We start from the raw sequence: 23,240 nt of genomic DNA, 5'->3' as shown, positions 1-23,240 counted from the left end.
TGACAATATTCCGCCACCTTTACTCACAGCTGATGATATTGCTGCATTTTCATCTGTTGTGCTCTCTTCAGATTCACTTTACACCTTTTACACTGATGGTTCCCTTATTAATTTAGGAACGAGTGATGTCTCCATGGGTTGGGGTTGGGTTCAAATTGTTAAAAACTCTGGATTCCTTAATTCCATTGCCACTTATAAATGAGGTTTTATCCATAACTGGCCTTTTTCCTCTCGAGCAGAAGCTGCTGCTATTTATGCTGCTTTATCAGCCTCTCCTGCAAATTCTGTTGTTCATATTTACACAGATTCACAGTCTTTCATTAAGGATTTAAAACATTATTTCTTATCTGATTACTCAGATTCCCGTCTTTATTATAAGACCACCAATTTTGAACTTTGGGCTATTATTCAAAAACTGATTGTTGATAAAAATCTTTCAGTTCTGCCTTTCAAAGTTAAAGCTCACTCTAATTTTTATTGGAATGACTTTGCTGATTCTCTTGCCAATACTGCCCATACATCTAAAGAAGCTGTTCTCATTTCCTGTCTCAATCTTGCCGTAGTTCATGATTATATTTTGCTCTATAATGACGTGGTCTGTGAATCCAATCTAAGACATCTGTTTAAACAATATCATCAAATGTTATATATGAAAGACCTTTTAGCTCTTTCTCGTTTCTGTTTTATTTCTCTCTTAATGGATTCATCTCGATACATGGTTGATTGGGCTCTTACCTAGTATACATTAATGTTCCAACTTAAATATGACAATTCTTTCACTAAGGAGAATGTCTATAGACATCATACATTGAAATTTCAACTTTTCCTGGAAGATTTACTCACTTTGGAATTACTGAAAAGAACACGACCTGATTTATATGTGGAAATTTTAACCTGTCGCTATTGTGAAGATCATTTAAAAGATTTTATGCACTTATTTTTGTGTAAAAAGCGTCATGCTAAATTACATCAACTTTTAACATCGTATCTCCACCACCTTACCCAAAAACTTAAAGAAGCAGGTGATAATGCCAATTGTAATTATTCTTCTCAAATTGATAGAATTACTTCCCTCCCTTGTTGGACTTTCTCGTCTAGTAACTGGTCCTCCTATAGTCTGGTCTGTGGCTGTCTGCCTACTGCTTTTCTGGAAGTTTTTAAAAACTTAGGTATTCCTCGTCTTACTACCATGAATGTGATTGCTGCCATTCATAACAATTTTGTCAACAAATTCCGTAAACGGATTTGGAATCTGCGTTCGTATGATAAAGGATTATGGGAACATGCGATAAACATTACTTCAAAATTTAAACAATCTTCAAGATCTAAAGGTTTGTCCAAATCTTTTTATTTACCTTACTCATCTTTACCACCTATGACCCATGTTGATTCACGTGACTCCAGAACTGATTGGTTAAAAAACTCGATGCAATATGGATTATCTTGGTTTAATCACATTTTAGGTTTTATGGATCGTCTAACGGTATTACTTAATAACTGCTTTTGCAGAATAGAGTGTTGATTTTAATAGTGGGCGTGTTATTCGTTATTATGTTAGCATAGTTGCTTCTATTTTGGTTGGAATATATCAAAGAGGGAGATCTAGGAAGTGTTAGTATTACTATATGACCCTGTCTTATTTCTGATTTCGTTACAAGAATGGTCACAAATCATCTCTTTCATGCCTAACAACAAAGCCTCTGGTCTATCCAAGATTTCTTATGAGATATTGAAACATCTATTCAGAGACGCTTTAGAATTTTCCCTTCTCCTTGCCAACTCCTGTCTTTTGCGTGATGATATTCCTGCCGATTGGCGTGAAGCTGTTGTTTATCTTATTCCCAAGTCTCATGACTTTGACGTTAAACTCAAAAATACTTGTCCTATTACCCTTCTGGAAACTGTTCGCAAATATGTTGTTAAGGTCATTACTAATCGCCTTTCACATCTGCTTGCTAACAACAAAATTCTCCAAGGACGTAACTTTGCTGGATTGCCTGGTGGTTCTACAGACATACCTATCAAAATGTTAAATGCTATTATTCATCAACACAAATATGATTCTTCTGATGACCAAGATCTATGGATCGTTTCTCAGAATATCTCTAAAGCTTTTAATTCTATGGATCTTAATATGCTTAATAAACTAGCTTTATAACGATTACATTTTCCTGCACTTTTAGTGCGTTTTATTCTCAACCTATTTACTCGACGAAATAATAAAATTATTACTTGCCACAGTGATACTTCTAGGTATAGAGTGCGTGTTGGTATTGACCAAGGAGAAATCATTTCCCCTCTTTTATGGATAATCTATCTGGATCCTTTGCTTACAGTGTTAAATCATGAGGCGTCTGATCCCTTTTATTTGAAATCTTCTGCTCTTTTGAATTATTCGCCTATAGAATTTAAACAACATTCATTTCTTCTTCTGAACCATTTTCCGTAATCTTCTTTGGACTTTCCCCATCTCCTTTAATTAATGACCATACACTTACCCTCACTTCTTTGGCCCTTAACACTTCTTTTCGATTTCTAGGAGTTTGGTTTTCGCTTTCTGCTTCTTCACAGTTTGTGCTTAAACAAGCTTGTTCTATGGTCAAAGATATGGCTGCCCTTCTTACGCTAAAGAAATTATTGGCTCAACATGTTGCTTATTTATATAATGCTGTTTTTCTTCCAAGATTAGAATTTCGATTACAGACATCTTTATTTCCCTATAAAAAATATGGATACTGTTAACATACGGTATTACCGTATTTTGCGAACAGTATCATTACAGTATCATTAAAGTATTTTAACAGTATTTTCACATACGATATACATTCGGTATTTTGCACACCGTATTATATACACGGTATTTTTAAATAGTGAAGATTTGTATACTTTATACTTATATACAGTATTATATCTCGGTTTATAACGTATGTGATTATTTGCGAACAGCATGGTATTCCAGTTTATAACATACGTTTTATACTTGTTGTTATTTGCGAACAGTATTATACCTCAGCTTATAACGTATGTTTTATACTGGTGGTTATTTGCGAACAGCATGATGCCTCAGTTTATAGCGTATGTTTTACACTGGTGGTTATTTGCGAACAGTATTATGCCTCAGTTTATAACGTACGTTTTATACTTGTTGTTATTTGCGAACAGCATGATGCCTCAGTTTATAACGTACGTTTTATACTTGTTGTTATTTGCGAACAGCATGATGCCTCAGTTTATAGCGTATGTTTTATACTTGTTATTATTTGCGAACAGTATTATACCTCAGCTTATAACGTATGTTTTATACTGGTGGTTATTTACGAACAGCATGATGCCTCAGTTTATAGCGTATGTTTTATACTTGTTATTATTTGCGAACAGCATGATGCCTCAGTTTATAACGTATGTTTTATACTTGTTGTTATTTGCGAACAGCATGATGCCTCAGTTTATAGCGTATGTTTTATACTTGTTATTATTTGCGAACAGTATTATACCTCAGCTTATAACGTATGTTTTATACTGGTGGTTATTTACGAACAGCATGATGCCTCAGTTTATAGCGTATGTTTTATACTTGTTATTATTTGCGAACAGCATGATGCCTCAGTTTATAACGTATGTTTTATACTTGTTGTTATTTGCGAATAACGTATGTTTTACACTGGTGGTTATTTGCGAACAGCATGATGCCTCAGTTTATAGCGTATGTTTTATACTTGTTATTATTTGCGAACAGTATTATACCTCAGCTTATAACGTATGTTTCATACTGGTGGTTATTTGCGAACAGCATGATGCCTCAGTTTATAACGTATGTTTTATACTTGTTGTTATTTGCGAATAACGTATGTTTTACACTGGTGGTTATTTGCGAACAGTATTATGTCTCAGTGTACAACGTATGTTTTATACTGGTGGTTATTTGCTAACAGCATAATATACGCATATTTTATCATATTTGCAAGTATTATTACTACGGTATTTTTATATATAATATTTATATATTTAACATGAAAATTTGTCCTTATAATTATTAAATTTTATTATTAAATTAAAAATACTATAATCAGATATAGAAAAGTTAGAAGGTACAATTTTAATAGTGATAAAAAAGATAAAAAAATAAAATTAGTAGTAATAAAAAATTAATAAAAGATGAAATTAGTAGTAATAAAAAGATGTAGTTAGTAGTAATTAAAGATGAATTAGTAGTAACAAAAGAATGAAATTATTAAAGATTAGATTAGTAGCGATAAAATTAGTAGCAATAAAAAGGAGATACAATTAGTAGTAATAAAAAGATAAAATTAGTAAAATAAAATTAGTAATGATTAAAAGAAGACAAAACTAGTAGTAATAAAAGAAAAGGATAAATAAAGACAAAAAAAAGAAAAGAAAATAAATGACTGTACCTACTTTATTAAGTATATAAACATGTCTATATTAGAAAAGTTCAAGAAGTCAAAATAAATAATTAGTAATAACTGAAAGTTAACCAATATAAAAAACTATTATAACTTCACAATTCTTCTTAAATAATAAAAATAAAACAAATAAATGTAATATCTGAAATAATAATAACTTGAGTAAAAAAGCAATGATAAAAAGAAACAAATAAATGTAATATCTGAGATAATAATAACTTGAGTAAAAAAGTAAAAACAAAATAAAAGAAAGAGTTTGTATTTTTCAAACTTATATTATTCACGTTACAAAAACAAATGATCTGCAATCATCTATTGGCTAATTTTCACGTGGTAATCAACACTGATCAGCCAATAATTTTGTTCTTACATTATAGATTTAATTAACCCGGAAAAAGACGGTAAATAGCCTATAGTCCTATACAATAATCTATACAATAACCACAAATGTGCATAATTTGATCAGAAATATGATTAAAAAGTTCTAAGTCCGATAATTACGATTGTTAAGATACCGCTCAACTTTAACAGTTTAACTTTTTAACTGTATAGTTGAAAGCATGATCGATAAATTAAACAATGACAAGAAAAGTTCGCGAATTTTCCTTGGTACTGCTTAATTTTTTTAATTTTTAAGCAGTATCAAGAAAATTCGCGAACTTTTCTTGTCATTGTTTAATCGATTGCTTTGAAAAAAACAATGGTATACTTTGAACAATCCAAGAAAAGTTCGCGCGAATTTTTCTTGCCATTGTTTAATCAATTGCTTTAAAAAAAAAACAATGGTATACTTTGAATAATAGCAAGAAGAAAAGTTCGAGCGAATTTTTCTTGCCATTGTTTAATCGATTGCTTTAAATAAACAATGATATACTTGAATAATAGCAAGAAAAGTTCGCGCGAATTTTACTTGCTATTGTTTAATCAATTGCTTTAAAAAAAACAATGGTATGCTTCGAACAATAGCAAGAAAAGTTCGAGCGAATTTTTCTTGCCATTGTTTAATCAATTGCTTTAAAAAAACAATGATATACTTTGAACAATAGCAAGAAAAGTTCGCGCGAATTTTTCTTGTCATTGTTTAATCGATTGCTTTAAAAAAAAACAATGGTATGCTTCGAACAATAGCAAGAAAAGTTCGAGCGAATTTTTCTTACCATTGTTTAATCAATTGCTTTAAAAAAAAACAATGGTATGCTTCGAACAATAGCAAGAAAAGTTCGCGCGAATTTTTCTTGCCATTGTTTAATCAATTGCTTTAAAAAAAAAAATGCTACTTTGAACAATGGCAAGAAAAGTTCGTGCGAACTTTTCTTGCCATTGTTTAATCAATTGCTTTAAAAAAAACAATGATATACTTTGAACAATGGCAAGAAAAGTTCGCGCGAATTTTTCTTGATACCGCTTAATCTTTAAATTAAAACCTTAGTAAATTACTTTACAGAAATTTCAGTTAGAGTTACGGTCGATATAAAATCAATGTCGATTCTATATTGATCAGACGTCACCATGATGTCGTGATGAAAATCGATTCGACATCTTTAAGTTGAACTTAAATACGTTGATTCGATGTCTATTCGTTTACTAATCGTAGTGATATCGATTCGACATCGAATAACTACGATTAGTAAACGAATAGACATCGAATAATAACATCGCACTTACATTGTTTCAATATTAAGTTAATGTCGAAAAATGTTTATTTTTCCCGCCTTGTGTACATTAAGTAAACATCGAAATGACATCGAACAGGTGTCTATTTGTCGTCACACAAACATTATGCGAATCGAGATGACATCGGACGAGCGTTGATTCGACGTCAATCAAACATTCGACATCAGGACACGATGGCTTAGTGTATTTTATTCTAAAAGAAATAAAACGAAAAAAAAACCTAAAAGGAAGTTTATTGAGACTTTTTTACTCATTTCATATATACCAGCATTGTATGTAATGTGATTTTCATTTATTAATTAAGGTTTAATACTAGTTATTATTACTATTATAATACACGGAATTACTATTATAATACATGGAATTATCTGGTGTACTGACAGTAGTACTTTGACTAGTATTACGAGGTGGGTTTTCTAATAACGCCTGCGTTATTAAACTTTTATTTACAATCATAACGTTCCTTAGGTTCAATAAAACACGTATAAGGGATTTAGTGTTTGTTAAATGTGGCGATATTGGGATTTCAGCATGATCAAGATGGAAATATCGCGGTATACCACCTAGATCCTTTACCAAAACATTTAATCGCATATCTAAACCAGCAATTTGAATACCAACAACTCCAAATTCATTACCGGCCGGTCTACATAATGCGTTTATAGCACTTGTCCCGTCTATCATTTCTCTCCACAATTTTACATCATAATCATCTTTTTTTTTTCGCTACATGTAATGCGAGAGCTTTCAACATAAATCAACTCGATATCATTTGTGTCTTGCTTCATTATTCCCATAATATCGGGTTTTTTACCGATTCGTTCTCCATCGATCCCTTTATTTTTTCGAATCTTGCTTGCAATACTCTGACGTTCTGCACTGAAATTTGATAAAAATACACACTAAGTATCTGAGCCATGGTTAAAATAGTAATCACGTGACTACTTACATGCTTGTACAGATATAACCATTTGGTAGGTTCGCCAGGCTTGCACGAAGTAAAGGGACTATAACATCGGTAATATAAGTTCCTTCGCTCTGTTTATTACGGGAAGTACTTGTCGCATAAATTGGACTACTCCATATTTCGCCACTAGGTAAAATAAATATCGGAAAATGTTATCATACAATTACTATTTATATAATGAAGTTATTATTGAAAAACTTACAGTACATCTAAAATTCGACCTGTTATTTTTAATAGATCAGAATCATCTTCTTTCCATTTATTATCGTGTTTGGCATTTTCCACGATTTTATGAGTAGACAATACTTCAAAATTTTCTAAGAAATCCTCACATTTTTTTACAACTAATTTGGGGGGAGTACATTTCATTTTATTGCATGGTTCCTGTTGTTATAATGAAAAAGAATGAGTATGAATGCAATTCATCCAATAACACTAAATTGCTTCTCACCATAAAGATTGGTTTTAATTTGCGATGTAATCCTGTTACTATATACGAGTTATCGCTTAGAACCATGTTTGCTACAGGATCTCGCCATGTAAGATCTGAAAGAACGATATTCTCAACTGTTTTCTTAAGGGCGCTATAGAGAGGCCCATCATCATCACCCAAAGGATGCTATATAGAGAATACCTTTATAAGTATTGGTACGTATGATTATAAAAAATAGAAAAACACATACTTTAAGCTTTTCATTTAACATCTCAATATTTTTCTTTATTTCTTCCTCCGTAGTATCTGGCGTTGATTCCTCATTCTGAAATTATGATTGATTAGATCGTGATAAGATTTTCCAATCCATATATATATATATATTAAGAAATACTGTACCGTATCCAACACCTTGATCTTATTTAATCCTAATATGCTTTTATATCCGCTTTTCATCTACGACAGTTAATTAGCAAATATCGATATAATATAAGTTAGTGACCACATTAATTTTATGAATATTAAATTTTGCTGCACGTGCACAATCATGTAATAGCTAAGATAGTCACGCACAGCTAGAGGAGAGCAGAAACCCTCGACATCTAAAGGATTTGTTCCTAACAACATCGCTCTTCTGGGCCGGCATCCCCCAACCTTCAGCAGTGACAACCAAAACTACTATAACACATTACACTGCCGTAAATTCATCAGTTTGCACAATAACGAATATTAATGCGCCTATTATTACTAACCTCCGTTAAAACCTCCATCACACTTTCTTTTCGTTGGAAATCTCTTATTCTTTTTAACGATGATTTAACCGCACTTTCTACTATTTTTATAACTTCTTCATATGGAAGTAAGTCATTTCTGTTCATTGTCTGGTATATAACGGTAGCAGAACATATAGCATCAAGAGGTCCTTCTAGTAAAAGTTTTTCAACCTTAGCTGTTACTAAACATGACATTATAAAAACTATTAGAGAAAAACGTATTGATATATAAGATATACAATATGAATACAGTAAACAATTAAAAGTCACCGAAGCTCCTTTTACTGCTTTCTTTTAAATGATATGTTGGGTCGAGCATAATGATATGTTGGGTCGAAGCATAAGAATATGCATAAGAATATGCCTTTTACTGCTCTTTTAAATGATATGTTGGAGCATAGCAACGCCAGTTGGGGGTGATGCGTGTAAGCAAATGGCTATTTTTGTTTCACAGCGCCTATATGCATTGTGGCGGAGTGGAGTGAATTGATTGATTGATTTGCTGATCGGGTTACACCAACAATAAAACATGTGATCAAAAATGCCGAGTATAAAGAACGTTAGAGCTGATTCGAAACGTAATAGTAAAATTTTCACAAAAATATATAGTTTTATTAAATCATTACAATAGATAGAATGTTTTTATGTTTCAAGGACGAGGCGACCTTGCATTATGCAAAAGAGAAGATAGAAAAGAGAGAAACGAACGAAAATAACGATTGTACGATTGTACAATTCATAAATTCAAAAATTACTCGAAGGTATTCAATATAAAATAAAGTGAAATAAGGGTACAATCAATCGAGAAACTAGAGAAGAAATAGCAGATGTGGAAAATGAAACGAATACGGACATTATGGAGTTAAAAGGATTTTATTTCTTTTCAATCGCAATATTGCGCTAACAGTATCGACAATATCATGAAAAAAGGTCGTTTTTTCAACTTTAATCTTCAAAACAGCGACAATCCAAATGTCCGGAAAAGACAACAAGCACGATTTGAACGCAAATGTAGGCAAGTTTTTCATAAGTCTGATCTTACAGCTGACGCCTCACTTGAAGATAAACTTTTAGCGTCAAAAAGAAAAGGTTTCCTATTTCAACAATCACAAAATTTCAGAAAGCCGATTATGCATTTGAAATATAAGAAGAAATTTCAGGTTCCACTACAGCGTTACTATACTTTTCAGCTACCGTTCCTTGAATCCTCAACACTACCCGAAGTGCAACGAGAAGTACTACTATATTGCTAAATACTTCGATTCAAATGTCCATGGATCTATATTTGATCCGTCTTATGAGATAACAAAATGGCATCATCATCGATCGAGGACAACATTATTAAATCTCCAACGGACGACAATAATTCAACACCTGTCGTCAATACTTCAGTTGCTTTTGCTGATCCCTCTGGTTCTTCTTCATCTAATACTACTTCGAAAGATGGTCAATTTCCCCTCCATCTTATCCCATTTATCCCTGATGAACCTATCTACAAGGGTGGTCTTACATATTCTAAATTATCTAAGAAAGATAAGAAAAATCTTCAACCGTTGAAAGTTGGTAGCAAACAGTAGATTATTGAAATTGAGGCCATTAAAGCCGCCACGACCAAGAAATCTAAAAAAAATCGGATAAAGCTAATACGGTTTCTAATCCCGTTCCTATCCGTTTGTTCCCGAAGAGCCCATGTATAAGGATGGCAAGCTACATTCTTCGTTATCTCATAATGAAAAGAAAACCCTTCGACCCTTACAAGACAAGTGGGTAGTAAACAGTGGGTAGTAAACAGTGGATTGCTGCAATAAGAGCTATAAAGCTACACGAGATCGCGAAACTCAACTTGCGACACGCATCGATGATTTGAAAGTTCAATGGGAAGACTACTACTGAAATCGCTCTCTATCGCGATAATTTGACTATCGCTCTTACTCATTATCAAAACGTTTGTTATGATTATCACACATACTTGAGACGACAACATTCTCCTATTGCATCATCTTCCTTACCTCCGACAAAAGGAAAAAAGAAACAAAAAGGTCGCGCTACCGACCCTGATTTCAATATCAAACAGTTACAAATTTTAGAAGAAACAATGGACGAAAGCGGTCTCCATCTTGCTCTCACAGTACGGCATAATAAACTATATGAACCGGAATATGTTACTCATCAGGCGCCTCGTCAACTTAAACGGTCAGCCACTAGGAATTTTAATTCGGACTTGCATTACAATCTCCATATGAGGAAAAGGTTTCATCATTTTACTGAAGATTCAGCCTTGGTTACTAATTTTTGTTCGAACTAATAATTTCATTTTATTAGATGCTCTCCCTCTTTTTTATATTTATAGATATATTGGTCCTCTTTTTTCACCACTTTATAGTATTGAAATTTTTCGTATTTTTATATATATAGTATTATAGTTATATAATAACTTAGGTTTTTCTTTTTTTTCACTATTATGTGATTTGTTCTCTTTTTGTTTTTACAAATTTAACAACTTAAAATAGCGTTAACCACTCCACCTTTTACAGTATTCACAGGTGGCAACCTTATCTTATGGGTTGAAAGGAAAATACGGGTCTGCACTTGTTGTTCAATTGTTTATTTGTGCGTTTTATTACTTTTATTACCTATTCTACTTCGGTTGGGTTTTAGAATAGTTTTTATATAGTTCTAGTCAGGGCTCGATTTATTGGGCGACGATTCTACATTGTGTGTTTTTATAATTTATTAGCTTAAAATTATCAATGTATTCTCCTGGCTTACCTTAAAATCCTTAAAATAAAATAAAATAAAATAAACAAATTCTATATCACGTCATTTATATAAATTACCATTTATCACCATAATCAGATGGTGATGAATAACTATTTGTCACTATAAAATTTCAACTATAGCAATGTATTTTATTATATATTAATAAAGAAATTATCTAACTGTTAAAATACAATGATTTTATTACATAATCCCATAAACCAAACATCTTGACCCTAATCCTAACGTAATTATAATTCAACGTACTGTCCCTAAACGCAATTATAATGCCAACGCACACTGACCTTAACTATAACACAATAGATTTTTCCAAAAAAAAAATCGCCCGACAAAACCCAGTTGAAATTATTAGAATTATAAAAAAAAAAGGATCTCTAATAGATAGAGATATTCAAAAAACCAAAAAAAAATGAAAATAGAAGAAAAAAAATGAAATCACTAGTCAATCATCATTTCATCATTATCACCGTCATCATCTTCGTTGAAGTAGTATCTCGGAGAACCAGTATCATCATGATCGCTCGCTTGAATCGATTTATATATTCTCTGAAGCTTATATTCCCTTAAATAATTCTCTTCAATTTTTTTATAATTATAAATTGTTTGTCCCTCTTCTTTGGTCATAATGAGTCCAGTCTCAATGAGTTTGAGCCAAACTTCATACGCGGCATTACTTGTTGTAGATTTGAAAAAATTTATGTCTAAATTTGGAAAAGCGTCAATAATTCCCCATTCACGATTTGAAAGACTAATTAACTTTTCAATTCTCTTTCCTGTTTTTATAAAAATTGATATATCTTGAGTTTTAAATTTGCTAGAACTGCTATATTCAATTATTTTTTTATTCGTTTGATTTTTAATCGTCTCTCCCCTAGCTCTAGTCTTATATAAATTACAATAAACCTCTATTTTTTGATATATCATAAGAAAATTTACATATCCCCTAAACTTTCTTCTTCTTCTTATTTCCGTTTCGATATGCTCTTCAAGAATCTTGTCATAAACTTTTATTAAATGATTAACTAACGTTTTTATAGTATTTTCTTTTATAATATCAAAATCTGAATCAAGCTTTAAGAGGTTTGTTTCTGAAATGATTTCAGGAAAATTTAGTTCATTCTGAAAATCAATTACTACTTTCTCTTCTTCCTCCTCTGAATAATAAACTTTTAAAAAATCCTTGTTATTTTGATTCTCAATTTCAGCTTCAAACTCCTCCTTTGTTAAAGTACTTAACTTTTCTAACAACTTTTTAATATACAATTTAACGTCAATATTGTTTGGATTCATTGTAGGAGGAATAGTTGGTAGATTATCAAAATATAATAGGAGTTTGTGTAGATTTTTTGCCATTTCGATTGCCGGCGCGGTTAAGAATGATCTTAAATCAGTGGTTCTTGCTGTTGATGAACTTACTGAACTAGATCCCGGGGCTACATTTGCTGCTTGTAAAATTGTATTTTCTTCTTTATTGAAAAGTATTTTAAAAATTCCGAATTCTTTACTATCTAAAATTGCTTCTTGGTTTGATGATATATTAAGAGAATTTATACCAAGGCTTTCCATATTTTTATTTATATCTACAACAAATTTTACAATGTTCGATTCTAGAATTGAAACAGAAATAAACGTTTATTCTTAATAAAAATTTTATTTAATAATTATAAAAATTATATATATGATTCTACATACTATTTTGGCTTGATGTTACTTCTTGAACATTCACCTCTTGATGTTGACTTGTTGCTACTTCTTGATCGACTTCTTGATTAACATTCATCATTTGTAAGTAAGAATGTTCGGAAGAAAATTTATGAAAGAGGAAAATTTATTTATGAAAGAGAAAAATTTATGAAAAAGGAAAATTTATTTATGAAAGAGGAAAATTTATGAAGGGGAAAATTTATGAAAGGGGAAAATTTATGATAGAGGAAAATTTATATTTATGATAGAGGAAAATTTATGATTATGATAGAGGAAAATTTATGATTATGATGGAGGAAAATTTATGAACGAGGGAAATTTATGATTATGATAGAGGAAAATTTATGATTATGATAGAGGAAAATTTATGATTATGATGGAGGAAAATTTTATGATAGAGGAAAATTTATGAAAAATTATGAAAAAAGAAAATTATTTAATTATTTCCAGGAAGACAGTTTAAATAGCAAAAGAATGTATTGTATTGAGCGTATGTATTGTTCGAAAGTTGTTATTAATTTTTAATGGCACAAAGAATATATATATACATAATTTGTTTAAATCATGATGTAATAGGTTTCCTTTTAAGCAGCTCCGTTTCTGGGGCGGTTTTTAAGCAGCCCCAAATTAATGGCACAAAAGAAGCAGCCCCGTTTTCTGGGCGCGGTTTTTAAGCAGCCCCAAATTAATGGCACAAAAGAAGCAGCCCCGTTTTCTGGGCGCGGTTTTTAAGCAGCCCCGTTTTCTGGGCACGGTTTCTAATTCCCCGATCCTACTGTAAACTGTATGTATAAATAAATTTCAAAAATAAATTTCACGTGATCATATAGAACCGCGGTATCTTTGGCTTACAGTAATTGGCATAACATTTGTTCTGGGTATTGATTGCAGATATTACGGAGTTTAAAGTTCATATATCAGATATTCGCAATTCCGCAATAATGCAATTAATTGTGGTATCACAGTACTGCGGATTAATTGCGCTTTGGCTATATTTCGTTTTAAAGGGCTTCGGTTTTTGCAAAAAATATACTTTGAACAATGGCAAGAAAAATTCGAGCGAATTTTTCTTGCCATTGTTTAATCAATTGCTTTAAAAAAAACAATGCTATACTTCGAACAATAGCAAGAAAAGTTCGAGCCGCGAACTTTTCTTGCCATTGTTTAATCAATTGCTTTAAAAAAAAAATGCTACTTTGAAAAATGGCAAGAAAAGTTCGAGCGAATTTTTCTTGCCATTGTTTAATCAATTGCTTTAAAAAAAACAATAATAGACTTGAGTTAAACAATGGCAAGAAATGTTCGAGCGAATTTTTCTTGCCATTGTTTAATCAATTACTTTGAAAAAAAACAATGGTATACTTTCAACAATAGCAAGAAAAGTTCGAGCGAATTTTTTCTTACCATTGTTTAATCAATTGCTTTAAATAAACAATGATATACTTTGAACAATAGCAAGAAAAGTTCGCGCGAATTTTTCTTGCCATTATTTAATCAATTGCTTTTAAAAAAAAACAATGATATACTTTGAACAATAGCAAGAAAAGTTCGAGCGAATTTTTCTTTCCATTGTTTAATTAATTGCTTTAAAAAAAACAATAATAGACTTGAGTTAAACAATGGCAAGAAATATTCGAACTAATTTTTCTTGCCATTGTTTAATCAATTACTTTGAAAAAAAACAATGGTATACTTTGAACAATAGCAAGAAAAGTTCGAGCGAATTTTTCTTACCATTGTTTAATCAATTGCTTTAAATAAACAATGATATACTTTGAACAATAGCAAGAAAAGTTCGCGCGAATTTTTCTTGCCATTATTTAATCAATTGCTTTTAAAAAAAAACAATGATATACTTTGAACAATAGCAAGAAAGTTCGAGCGAATTTTTCTTGCCATTGTTTAATCAATTGCTTTAAAAAAAAACAATGGTATACTTCGAACAATGGCAAGAAAAGTTCGAGCGAATTTTTCTTGATACTGCTTAATTTTTAAATTAAAACATTAGTACTAAATTAGCTAATTAGAATTAAGCAGTATCAAGAAAAATTCGCGAGAATATTCCTTGATACTGCTTAATCTTTAAATTAAAATCTTAATACTAATTTATTAAATTTGATTTATAATTGAGCTTTAAAAATTAAACAGTATAACAGTATTATCAATCGGACTTTGAACTTAAAAATTAAACAGTATTAATGAAAATTCTTGTGAATTTTTCTTTACATCAGTAAATTTTTGGGTAGTGCATACTAGTGTCGAAGTATACATTATAAACATATGGGTTTAAAATGTAGTATTTAATATAAAGTTCATAAAGTTGTAAAATTTATAATAAAAATAATATAAAAAAATACCGTATCTATAGAAAATACGCTATAACGTATGAAATTTTTTATAGAGGCTGGTGATTATTTGCGAACATTACAAATTTAAAACATTTTTTATTTTAGTTTATAAAAAAAAGTAAATGATTATTTTTTCTTGGTTTTCTTTTTATTGTTCTTATTACTGGTACTAACAACCCCACTGGCACTACGATTGACCTCTTCTTTATTAACGGCCATAGGTCTTCTACGCAGGCTTCGTCCGTCTAATGTAATAAATAAGAAAAAATATTAAAAGTTATTTTATTTAAATTAATTAATTATAAAAAATTTTTTTTACTTGTAATTTTACTTGTAACTTTCAATCGTTTGTTGTTTGAATCCTCTATTAATAGAAAAAAAAATACATTTAATTATTTTTATTTAAATTAAAATATAATCATTTTATAAAAAAAAATTTTACTTTTCATAGGTTCTTCGGTTCGTTTTTTTGCTAAATAATAAAAATCACAAACATTAATCACAAACATTAAATTAAGTCATTTCCTATGGTTGATTTGTTACAATATAATTATACCTTGATCTTCGTCTTCAACATCATTTTCTTCATTTCTATTTCGGATTTCTTCGTTTCCTTCAATTCTGATTATTACAGTTCTAATCTCCTCTTCTTGTTCCTCATTCCTAACTTCCTCTTCCTCTTCTTCTTGTTCCTCATTTCTAACTTCTTCCTCTTCCTCTTCTTCTTGTTCCTCATTTCTAACTTCTTCCTCTTCCTCTTCTTCTTGTTCCTCATTTCTAACTTCTTCCTCTTCCTCTACTTCTTGTTCCTCATTTCTAACTTCTTCCTCTTCTTCTTGTTCCTCATTTCTAACTTCTTCTTCTTCCTCGTCTTGATTCCTTTTTCTTAAAATATCCGTTTCTATTCTTGGCTTTATGATCGCCTTTCATTAATATAAATTAAATATAAATTAGATTTTTGATCTTTTCTTTTTTTTTTAAAAAAAAAGAAAAAACAAATATACTCACGGACATGTTGGACGTGTTTTTTTAACAATTCATACGCAAACCAATCATTAAAGCCAAACGGTATATGTAAGTCTTTCGTTCTTAATTTAAACTAAGAAAAGGTTATTATTTCATTATATTTATAAAAAAAAATCTATAAAACAAATAAAAATTACCTTTTCGATTATTTTGAATAAAATGTTCTTAGGAATGTCTTTATAGGCATAATTGTATTCAAGCTGATAATCAGCGCATATGCGCATTGCAGCCTAGTTTTATTGATTATTAAAGTCTTGTTTTGTATAACCAAATTATTTATGTATATACGCACCACACATGTCGTATACACTTCATTCGAAATATTTAACGCGTTTAACATATCAGCTTTTGAAATATACTTTTTTCTTTTTTGGCCTTTGTATAAAACTATGTGTCTTTTAATGATATATTTAAAAAATAAATAAATAACTTAAATAATTAAATACAGTAATAATAATAAGGGCTTACAACAACAGAAGTTATGGACGACGACGGGGAGGGTCTTCGCGTACTCACTGTGAATGATGTGGAAGGGCTTACAGCAACAGAAGTTATGGATGACGACGTGGAGGGTCTTCGCGTACTCGCTGTGAATGACGTGGAGGGTCTTCGCGTACTCGCTGTGGAGGAAGGCCTTTGGAAACTTAACGCTGTAGAAGGTCTATTATAACTTGTTATTGTTGTGGGAAACGAAAAAGTACTATCCAGAGAACTGAAAATAAATTTTTTTTTAATAAAATTTATGAAGAGTTGCATAAAAATCCTTATTTTTCATACACATACTTTATTTTTTCCAATAAAGCTTCATTTTGTTTCTTGATAAGGTCCAATTGTTCTTGGAGATCATTATTATTGCTCATAGTCACGTAAAAGTATCGAACGTATCGTAAACGTATAAATGTTAAAGAGAAAAAAGTAGGAAAAATACGTGGATTTTTATGATGACTAGGGTTTATTAACATCAGGTGATAAATTAAAATCGCGTACGTCCCCCGTGTAAACAGATACGTGAAACAATGTGAAACATGACCTGCCTATATGTAGCGATCATAGGGGCACAAACACTTTAAAAGGACGGATCTCAGCCCATCATTTATTGTCGGGATTGTCGGGTACTCGGGTTACTCGGCTAGTCGGGTTATTGTAGAAAAGATATATAACAGGCGGGACATATATACACATATATATGATGGCGTAGTATAAAGTATAATTGTATATACTATATAATGTAATTATGTTATACGTTAATTTTAGAGTTTATTTTGAGCTTTACCGAATATTACCGAATATTTTCGAGTTCTTTAAAATTTGCTAAGTCCCGTACATTATGAAATCAGTTATAATAAATTTCAAGATTTTTCATTTCGATATTTGTATTTCGAGCTTATTAAGTGTCGGGCTTATGAAATGTCGGGATTTAGAGTGTCGGGATAATATACCAAACTCTCGAATATATATATAAAGAAAGCGAATTCAAAGAAAGTACTAACAAATTATATGTGATAAAACTCTCCAAATACATATAATAAACTTTATTAAATTAAAAAACCATTAAATAAATATATTTTTTTCCTAATTGAAATTATGCCTAAGTGCGAATGTAAACATTGTTTAAATTTATCAAATGGTAGGGGAAGAAAGTACTTCATAGGACAACAGTAGCTCGACATTTATTAGAAGAAAAAGAGGCACAAGCTCTAGAAGATGAATACCAAAGACTTCATCCTGAAGAAAATTTTTATCATTCTGAAGAGGAAAATTTATACGAAGAAAACTTACGTGAAGAAGACTTGTATGAAGAAAATGAACGATCATTTATGGTGACAAGTGATAATGAAGAAGAAAATGAACGATCATATATGGAAATGTGTGATAATGAAGAAATTCCAGAAGAAACTAATGATGATTTTAGTTTCCAAAATGAAGAAAATGAGAAAACTAATAATTATGAAAATGATCATTATTATTATTATGAAAATGATGATTCAATTTCTGATTCTCAAAATGAATCAGAATCTGATAACATAAATTCTAATGCTGATAATGAAGAAGGTGAATTCCAAAATAAATTATTAATAGTATTTAAATACATTAACTATTTATTAACAATAATGATAAATTTTTTAGATAATACAATTATTTCTGATGAATTGCTTGAAGGATTAAGGCTTTTATATGTGAAATCAAATTTTAATTTTTCTGAAGCTGCATTTAATAATATATATAAAGCTTTCAATAGAAATAAAATGAGCTTAAATAAAATAAAAAAAATACTTGGTTCGATAGTAGGAATTGAACCAAAAATATACGATATGTGTGTCAATTCATGTTGTGCGTTCGTAGGAGTTTTAGAAAATGAAAGAAAGTGTAAATTTTGTAAAGAGGACCGATATTATAGTAATGGTAAATCAAGAAAAAATTTACCTTTTGTCTCTATAATTGAGCGTTTAAAGCTTCAATTTAAAAACTCTAAAAGATCCAAAGAATTATTATATAGGCATAACTATACTAATAATATAGGAGATCTTGTTCATAGGGACATAGGTGATATTTTTGATGGGCTGATTTATAAAGAGTTATTAAATGATGCATATTTTCCCGATCCTAGAGATGTTGCATTTACTGCATCTTGTGACGGTTATCAAATATTTCGACAAAAAACTGATGACTGTTGGGTATTTCTTTTTATAAATAATAATTTGCCTCAAGAATTAAGGGTAAAAAAAGAAAATTTAATGGTAACATTAATAATCCCAGGGCCAAAACAACCTCAAGATTTTAATTCATTTCTCTATCCATTAATTCAAGAGATGAAATTGTTACGAAGGTATATTAAAAAATATGAAAAATAATAATTAATATAATATTTATTAATCATATTTTTGTATTTACAGATGGAATATTATGCTATGATGGAAACAAAAAAGAATATTTTACTTTACGTGCTCACATATTAGCTTGGACTGGAGATCTTCCTGCTCTTTCAAAAATTTTATATTTAACGGGACATAATTCATATTCAGGTTGCAGATTCTGTAATCTTCGAGGAACTTTAAATGAAATGAATAGACATGTATATTATCCATTACAACAAAATATTGATCCTATACGATTACCAATTCGAACACATGATGAGATGCTGACTAGCATAAATCAAATAGAACATCTGAAAGGAGATCGTAGAGAAACTTATATACGTAACTGCGGTTAGTTCAATATTTTAAATAAACTCATAGTAAAATTGATTAATATATTTTCTGAATTTTTAAAATTCTTGTTTAATAAAAAAAAATTAGGAATTAAAGGAAAGAGTATATTATTTGAGTTATCTTCTATAAAATTTCCGCGTTCATTTCCAGTGGATATAATGCACCTTTTTTTCGAAAACATTGCACCTCACATGTTTCGACATTGGATAGGAAAATTCTATCCAAAAAATGATGAACGGAATTCAAATAATTATACAATAAGTTCTAAAACATGGATTGAAATTGGTGAAATCATGGAAAAAAATAGATCTAATATGCCATCTGATATTGGACGTCCTCCACGCAATATCATTAAACATTCGGCTGGGTTTAAAGCTGTGGAATGGGCAAATTGGATTATTTTATTTTCTTTACCATTATTAAAAGGAAGGCTGCCACAAAGGTAATAATAAATAAAAAGAGTTAATTGTTAAAAAATTGATAATATAGGAAAGCTTATTTAAATAATTTAAAATAATAGTTACTTCTTAGGATGGTCAAATTTTGTTGAAGCTGTTCAGTTATGTATTCAACCTCGAATAGATTTTGAAGATCTAGATAAAATCCGAAATTTATTGATACAATTTTATAATCATTATGCAAGGTATCATCTTTATGGAATTATATAATAATATTTTATACATTAATTAACATGTCTTTTTATAATAATAGTTCATACGGGTTAGAAGGAGAAAGATTGCCGGTGTATTTAATTTCTTTTCATTACTCTCTGCATATAGGAGATTGTATTGAAGATCTTGGTCCTTGTCGTGGATTTTGGCAATTTCCGATGGAAAGGTATTGTGGAATGTTAATTCCACTTATTAGCTCTCGAAAACTTCCATATGTGAATTTAATTAATAATGTGTTGCTGCAAGAAAGGTTTAAGTATCTACAATTTTTACCAACGTATGATGAAAAAGTTTTTTCCAATTTCAAAGAAAAGGAAAAAGCATGGCCATCGCATAGGGTAAAGTCTAGTATTGTATATGATAATCAGTATGAATTTTATTCTCCGTGTGTTAATTGTAAACTAACAAAAAATGAGGCTATAAAATTAAAGCAATGCTATGCAGCTATATTCAAAAAAACGCCAGGGATATTAGAGTAATTTTTAATTATAACTACTTTGCATTGTATATTTATTTATTTTTGAATACTTTTACAGATGTAATATCATTATTTATTATTTAGGACATTGAAGAAAGTTATATGAAGTATGGGAAACTTCGTACAAAAGATGGCAATATTGTATCTTCTAAATGGTGGAAAAAAGAAAATGATAGTAGTCGAAATGATTATTGTGTCGCTGTAAGAAATTGATAATTAGATTTTATAATTATTATAAATATCATTCAAATATTAAACAGAAAATTTTATTATAGATTAACTTAACTATTGATGAACAAGAAGAGGAGACTTTTGGACAAGTTGAATATTTCATGCTCCATAATATGCAAAATCAAGAACGAATGTTTGCATATATTCGAAAAATCAAAAAATTGGAGAAAAATATTGGAAATTTAAAATTTTTTGATTGCTTCGGTCCTCTACAATATGTGGAAGTAATTGGTATTGATAGAACTGTTGGATTTTTTGAAGTGTATGATAAAAAAAATTATTATATAATAGACAAATATGCAAACTGGTAATAACTGCAAGCTGATAATAAAATAACATTTTTTCATCTTTATAAGAATAAAGTTTTCGTAAATTTTTATTTATTTTGATGATCGGGAATGTCAATTTACTTTTAACTTTATAAAGGCCTAAATTTAAGGAAAATTAAGTTTCAATCGCTAATATTTTCGAGTTCAATAAATCTTTATATTGGTTTCATAATAAATAAACGAGAATTTCAAATTTTTTTTTGTCGTAAAATAATAATTTTTTTGACGTAATTGAACCAGTTGCGATAAACATACACGTGATCGGTACTACGGTTAAATGTTATCGATTTTATACATATAGGTATACGTTACGGCGGGTACACAGATATAAATATGTAATCATTAAATTTGCGTGTCTGATAATGGTAAAAATTTTGGTTTTTGGCCAAATTTCGTTAAATTAATTGAGATAATGGATATCTTGTTAACAAATTTATGTTTTATTTATTCAATAAATATTTCTTTGTCATTGTTTAATCAATTGCTTTAAAAATAAACAATGGTATACTTTGAACAATGGCAAGAAAAGTTCGCGCGAACTTTTCTTGCCATTGTTTAATCAATTGCTTTAAAAAAAAACAATGATATACTTTGAACAATAGCAAGAAGAAAAGTTCGCGCGAACTTTTTTTGCCATTGTTTAATCAATTGCTTTAAAAAAAAACAATGATATACTTTGAACAATAGCAAGAAGAAAAGTTCAAGCGAATTTTTCTTACCATTGTTTAATCAATTGCTTTAAAAAAAACAATGGTATACTTTGAACAATAGCAAGAAAAGTTGCGCGAATTTTTCTTGTCATTGTTTAATCGATTGCTTTAAAAAAAAACAATGGTATGCTTGAACAATAGCAAGAAAAGTTCGCGCGAATTTTTCTTGCCATTGTTTAATCAATTGCTTTAAAAAAAAACAATAATAGACTTGAGTTAAACAATGGCAAGAAATGTTCGAGCGAATTTTTCTTGCCATTGTTTAATCAATTACTTTGAAAAAAAAAACAATGGTATACTTTGAACAATGGCAAGAAAAGTTCGGAGCGAAATTTTCTTGCCATTGTTTAATCAATTGCTTTAAAAATAAACAATGATATACTTCGAACAATGGCAAGAAAAATTCGCGCGAATTTTTCTTGCCATTGTTTAATCGATTGCTTTAAAAAAAAACAATAGACTTGAGTTAAACAATGGCAAGAAATGTTCGAGCGAATTTTTCTTGCCATTGTTTAATCAATTACTTTGAAAAAAAAACAATTGTATACTTTGAACAATGGCAAGAAAATTTCGAGCGAACTTTTCTTGCCATTGTTTAATCAATTGCTTTAAAAATAAACAATTGTATACTTTGAACAATGGCAAGAAAAATTCGCTCGAAATTTTCTTACCATTGTTTAATCAATTGCTTTAAATAAACATATTAATATCAGTTACGAGATCCGATTCACTATCACTAACAATTACAGGAGGAACACAATGTTTAACATGTTGAGTATATCCAGATTTGGAGGAAAATGTTCTTGAGCAATATGGGCATTCCTGGGGTATCATTTTAAGGTATTTGTATAGGATTTGAATTATTTACTTGCTATTGCCTTTGGTAAAAATGACCGTATTTATACGCAAATTTTTATTTCCTTCAGTAAAAATGGCCATATTTACATATAAAATTATTTATCATACGGCCGTGAATCTCATTAAGATCAGCCGATCCACAAAAATTTGTTACTTTGATCTTTTTTTTGCACGTAATTAATAAAAAATATGTTTTTTCACCACAAAATACGTTTTTATTTTATTGTTTTTATTTTATTGAAGTTTTCTTTAAAAATCTTTGGTCCCGGATCAGCCGAATTGAATAAAATTTTACTAGAATTGGATAAATGATCGGCCGATAAAAGCCGATCATATTTCGATTATTTCCAGAGATCGGCACATGAAGTAAAAAGTCAAATTTGCCTTAAATTTATTATTGAATTGAAAATTTTATTTGGTTTGTTACAAAAAATTTGCAAATTTTTATATATAAAATTCTTGCTAAGCCCTTTACTTTAAAAAAAACATATTTCCATCAGCACCTCCCCATTCAAAATTGAAAAACATGCACACTTGTTAAATTTAGTAATATAGAAAAGAATTATATTAATTAGTCAGAACCTTTAAAGGAAAAAGGATATAATATTATCGAAAAAGAAGAATTTT

The 23,240-nt window shown here is 29.9% G+C and overlaps 6 protein-coding genes across 6 annotated transcripts; 3 read left to right on the top strand and 3 right to left on the bottom strand.

Annotated features, from left to right (window-relative positions):
• Positions 1-2,728: 2,728 nt before the first annotated feature.
• On the top strand, positions 2,729-3,844 carry OCT59_013739 (uncharacterized protein; the record flags this gene model as incomplete). The annotated part of the gene is made up of 6 exons (XM_066141710.1): positions 2,729-2,748; positions 2,904-3,075; positions 3,163-3,237; positions 3,325-3,453; positions 3,541-3,615; positions 3,683-3,844. 6 exons carry the CDS (start codon positions 2,729-2,731, stop codon positions 3,842-3,844), a joined length of 633 nt encoding a protein of 210 aa, XP_066001821.1.
• Positions 3,845-6,410: 2,566 nt separating this feature from the next.
• On the bottom strand, positions 6,411-8,466 carry OCT59_013738 (uncharacterized protein; the record flags this gene model as incomplete). Its single annotated transcript, XM_066141709.1, has 9 exons — positions 6,411-6,811; positions 6,913-6,977; positions 7,048-7,191; positions 7,268-7,449; positions 7,517-7,684; positions 7,749-7,823; positions 7,910-7,954; positions 8,072-8,152; positions 8,251-8,466. The coding sequence occupies 9 exons, from the start codon at positions 8,464-8,466 to the stop codon at positions 6,411-6,413; spliced, it is 1,377 nt and encodes a 458-aa protein (XP_066001820.1).
• Positions 8,467-9,581: 1,115 nt separating this feature from the next.
• On the top strand, positions 9,582-10,576 carry OCT59_013737 (uncharacterized protein; the record flags this gene model as incomplete). Its single annotated transcript, XM_066141708.1, has 2 exons — positions 9,582-9,830; positions 10,142-10,576. 2 exons carry the CDS (start codon positions 9,582-9,584, stop codon positions 10,574-10,576), a joined length of 684 nt encoding a protein of 227 aa, XP_066001819.1.
• Positions 10,577-11,487: 911 nt separating this feature from the next.
• OCT59_013736 (uncharacterized protein) lies at positions 11,488-12,829 on the bottom strand (the record flags this gene model as incomplete). The annotated part of the gene is made up of 3 exons (XM_066141707.1): positions 11,488-12,297; positions 12,466-12,656; positions 12,742-12,829. 3 exons carry the CDS (start codon positions 12,827-12,829, stop codon positions 11,488-11,490), a joined length of 1,089 nt encoding a protein of 362 aa, XP_066001818.1.
• Positions 12,830-15,227: 2,398 nt separating this feature from the next.
• Positions 15,228-16,987, bottom strand: OCT59_013735 (uncharacterized protein; the record flags this gene model as incomplete). The annotated part of the gene is made up of 7 exons (XM_066141706.1): positions 15,228-15,346; positions 15,421-15,465; positions 15,544-15,573; positions 15,658-16,024; positions 16,265-16,357; positions 16,644-16,839; positions 16,911-16,987. 7 exons carry the CDS (start codon positions 16,985-16,987, stop codon positions 15,228-15,230), a joined length of 927 nt encoding a protein of 308 aa, XP_066001817.1.
• A 724-nt stretch (positions 16,988-17,711) lies between these two features.
• Positions 17,712-21,027, top strand: OCT59_013734 (uncharacterized protein; the record flags this gene model as incomplete). The annotated part of the gene is made up of 9 exons (XM_066141705.1): positions 17,712-17,754; positions 17,805-18,179; positions 18,255-18,797; positions 19,022-19,333; positions 19,424-19,778; positions 19,857-19,979; positions 20,048-20,345; positions 20,570-20,686; positions 20,761-21,027. The coding sequence occupies 9 exons, from the start codon at positions 17,712-17,714 to the stop codon at positions 21,025-21,027; spliced, it is 2,433 nt and encodes an 810-aa protein (XP_066001816.1).
• Between the last annotated feature and the right edge of the window lie 2,213 nt (positions 21,028-23,240).

The sequence above is a fragment of the Rhizophagus irregularis genome, chromosome 21 (genome assembly GCF_026210795.1).
Source record: "Rhizophagus irregularis chromosome 21, complete sequence".
Classification (NCBI taxonomy): Eukaryota; Fungi; Glomeromycota; class Glomeromycetes; order Glomerales; family Glomeraceae; genus Rhizophagus; species Rhizophagus irregularis.
The sequence above is the reverse complement of the archived record's forward strand: the minus strand, read 5'-3'. Positions and strand labels throughout refer to the sequence as shown.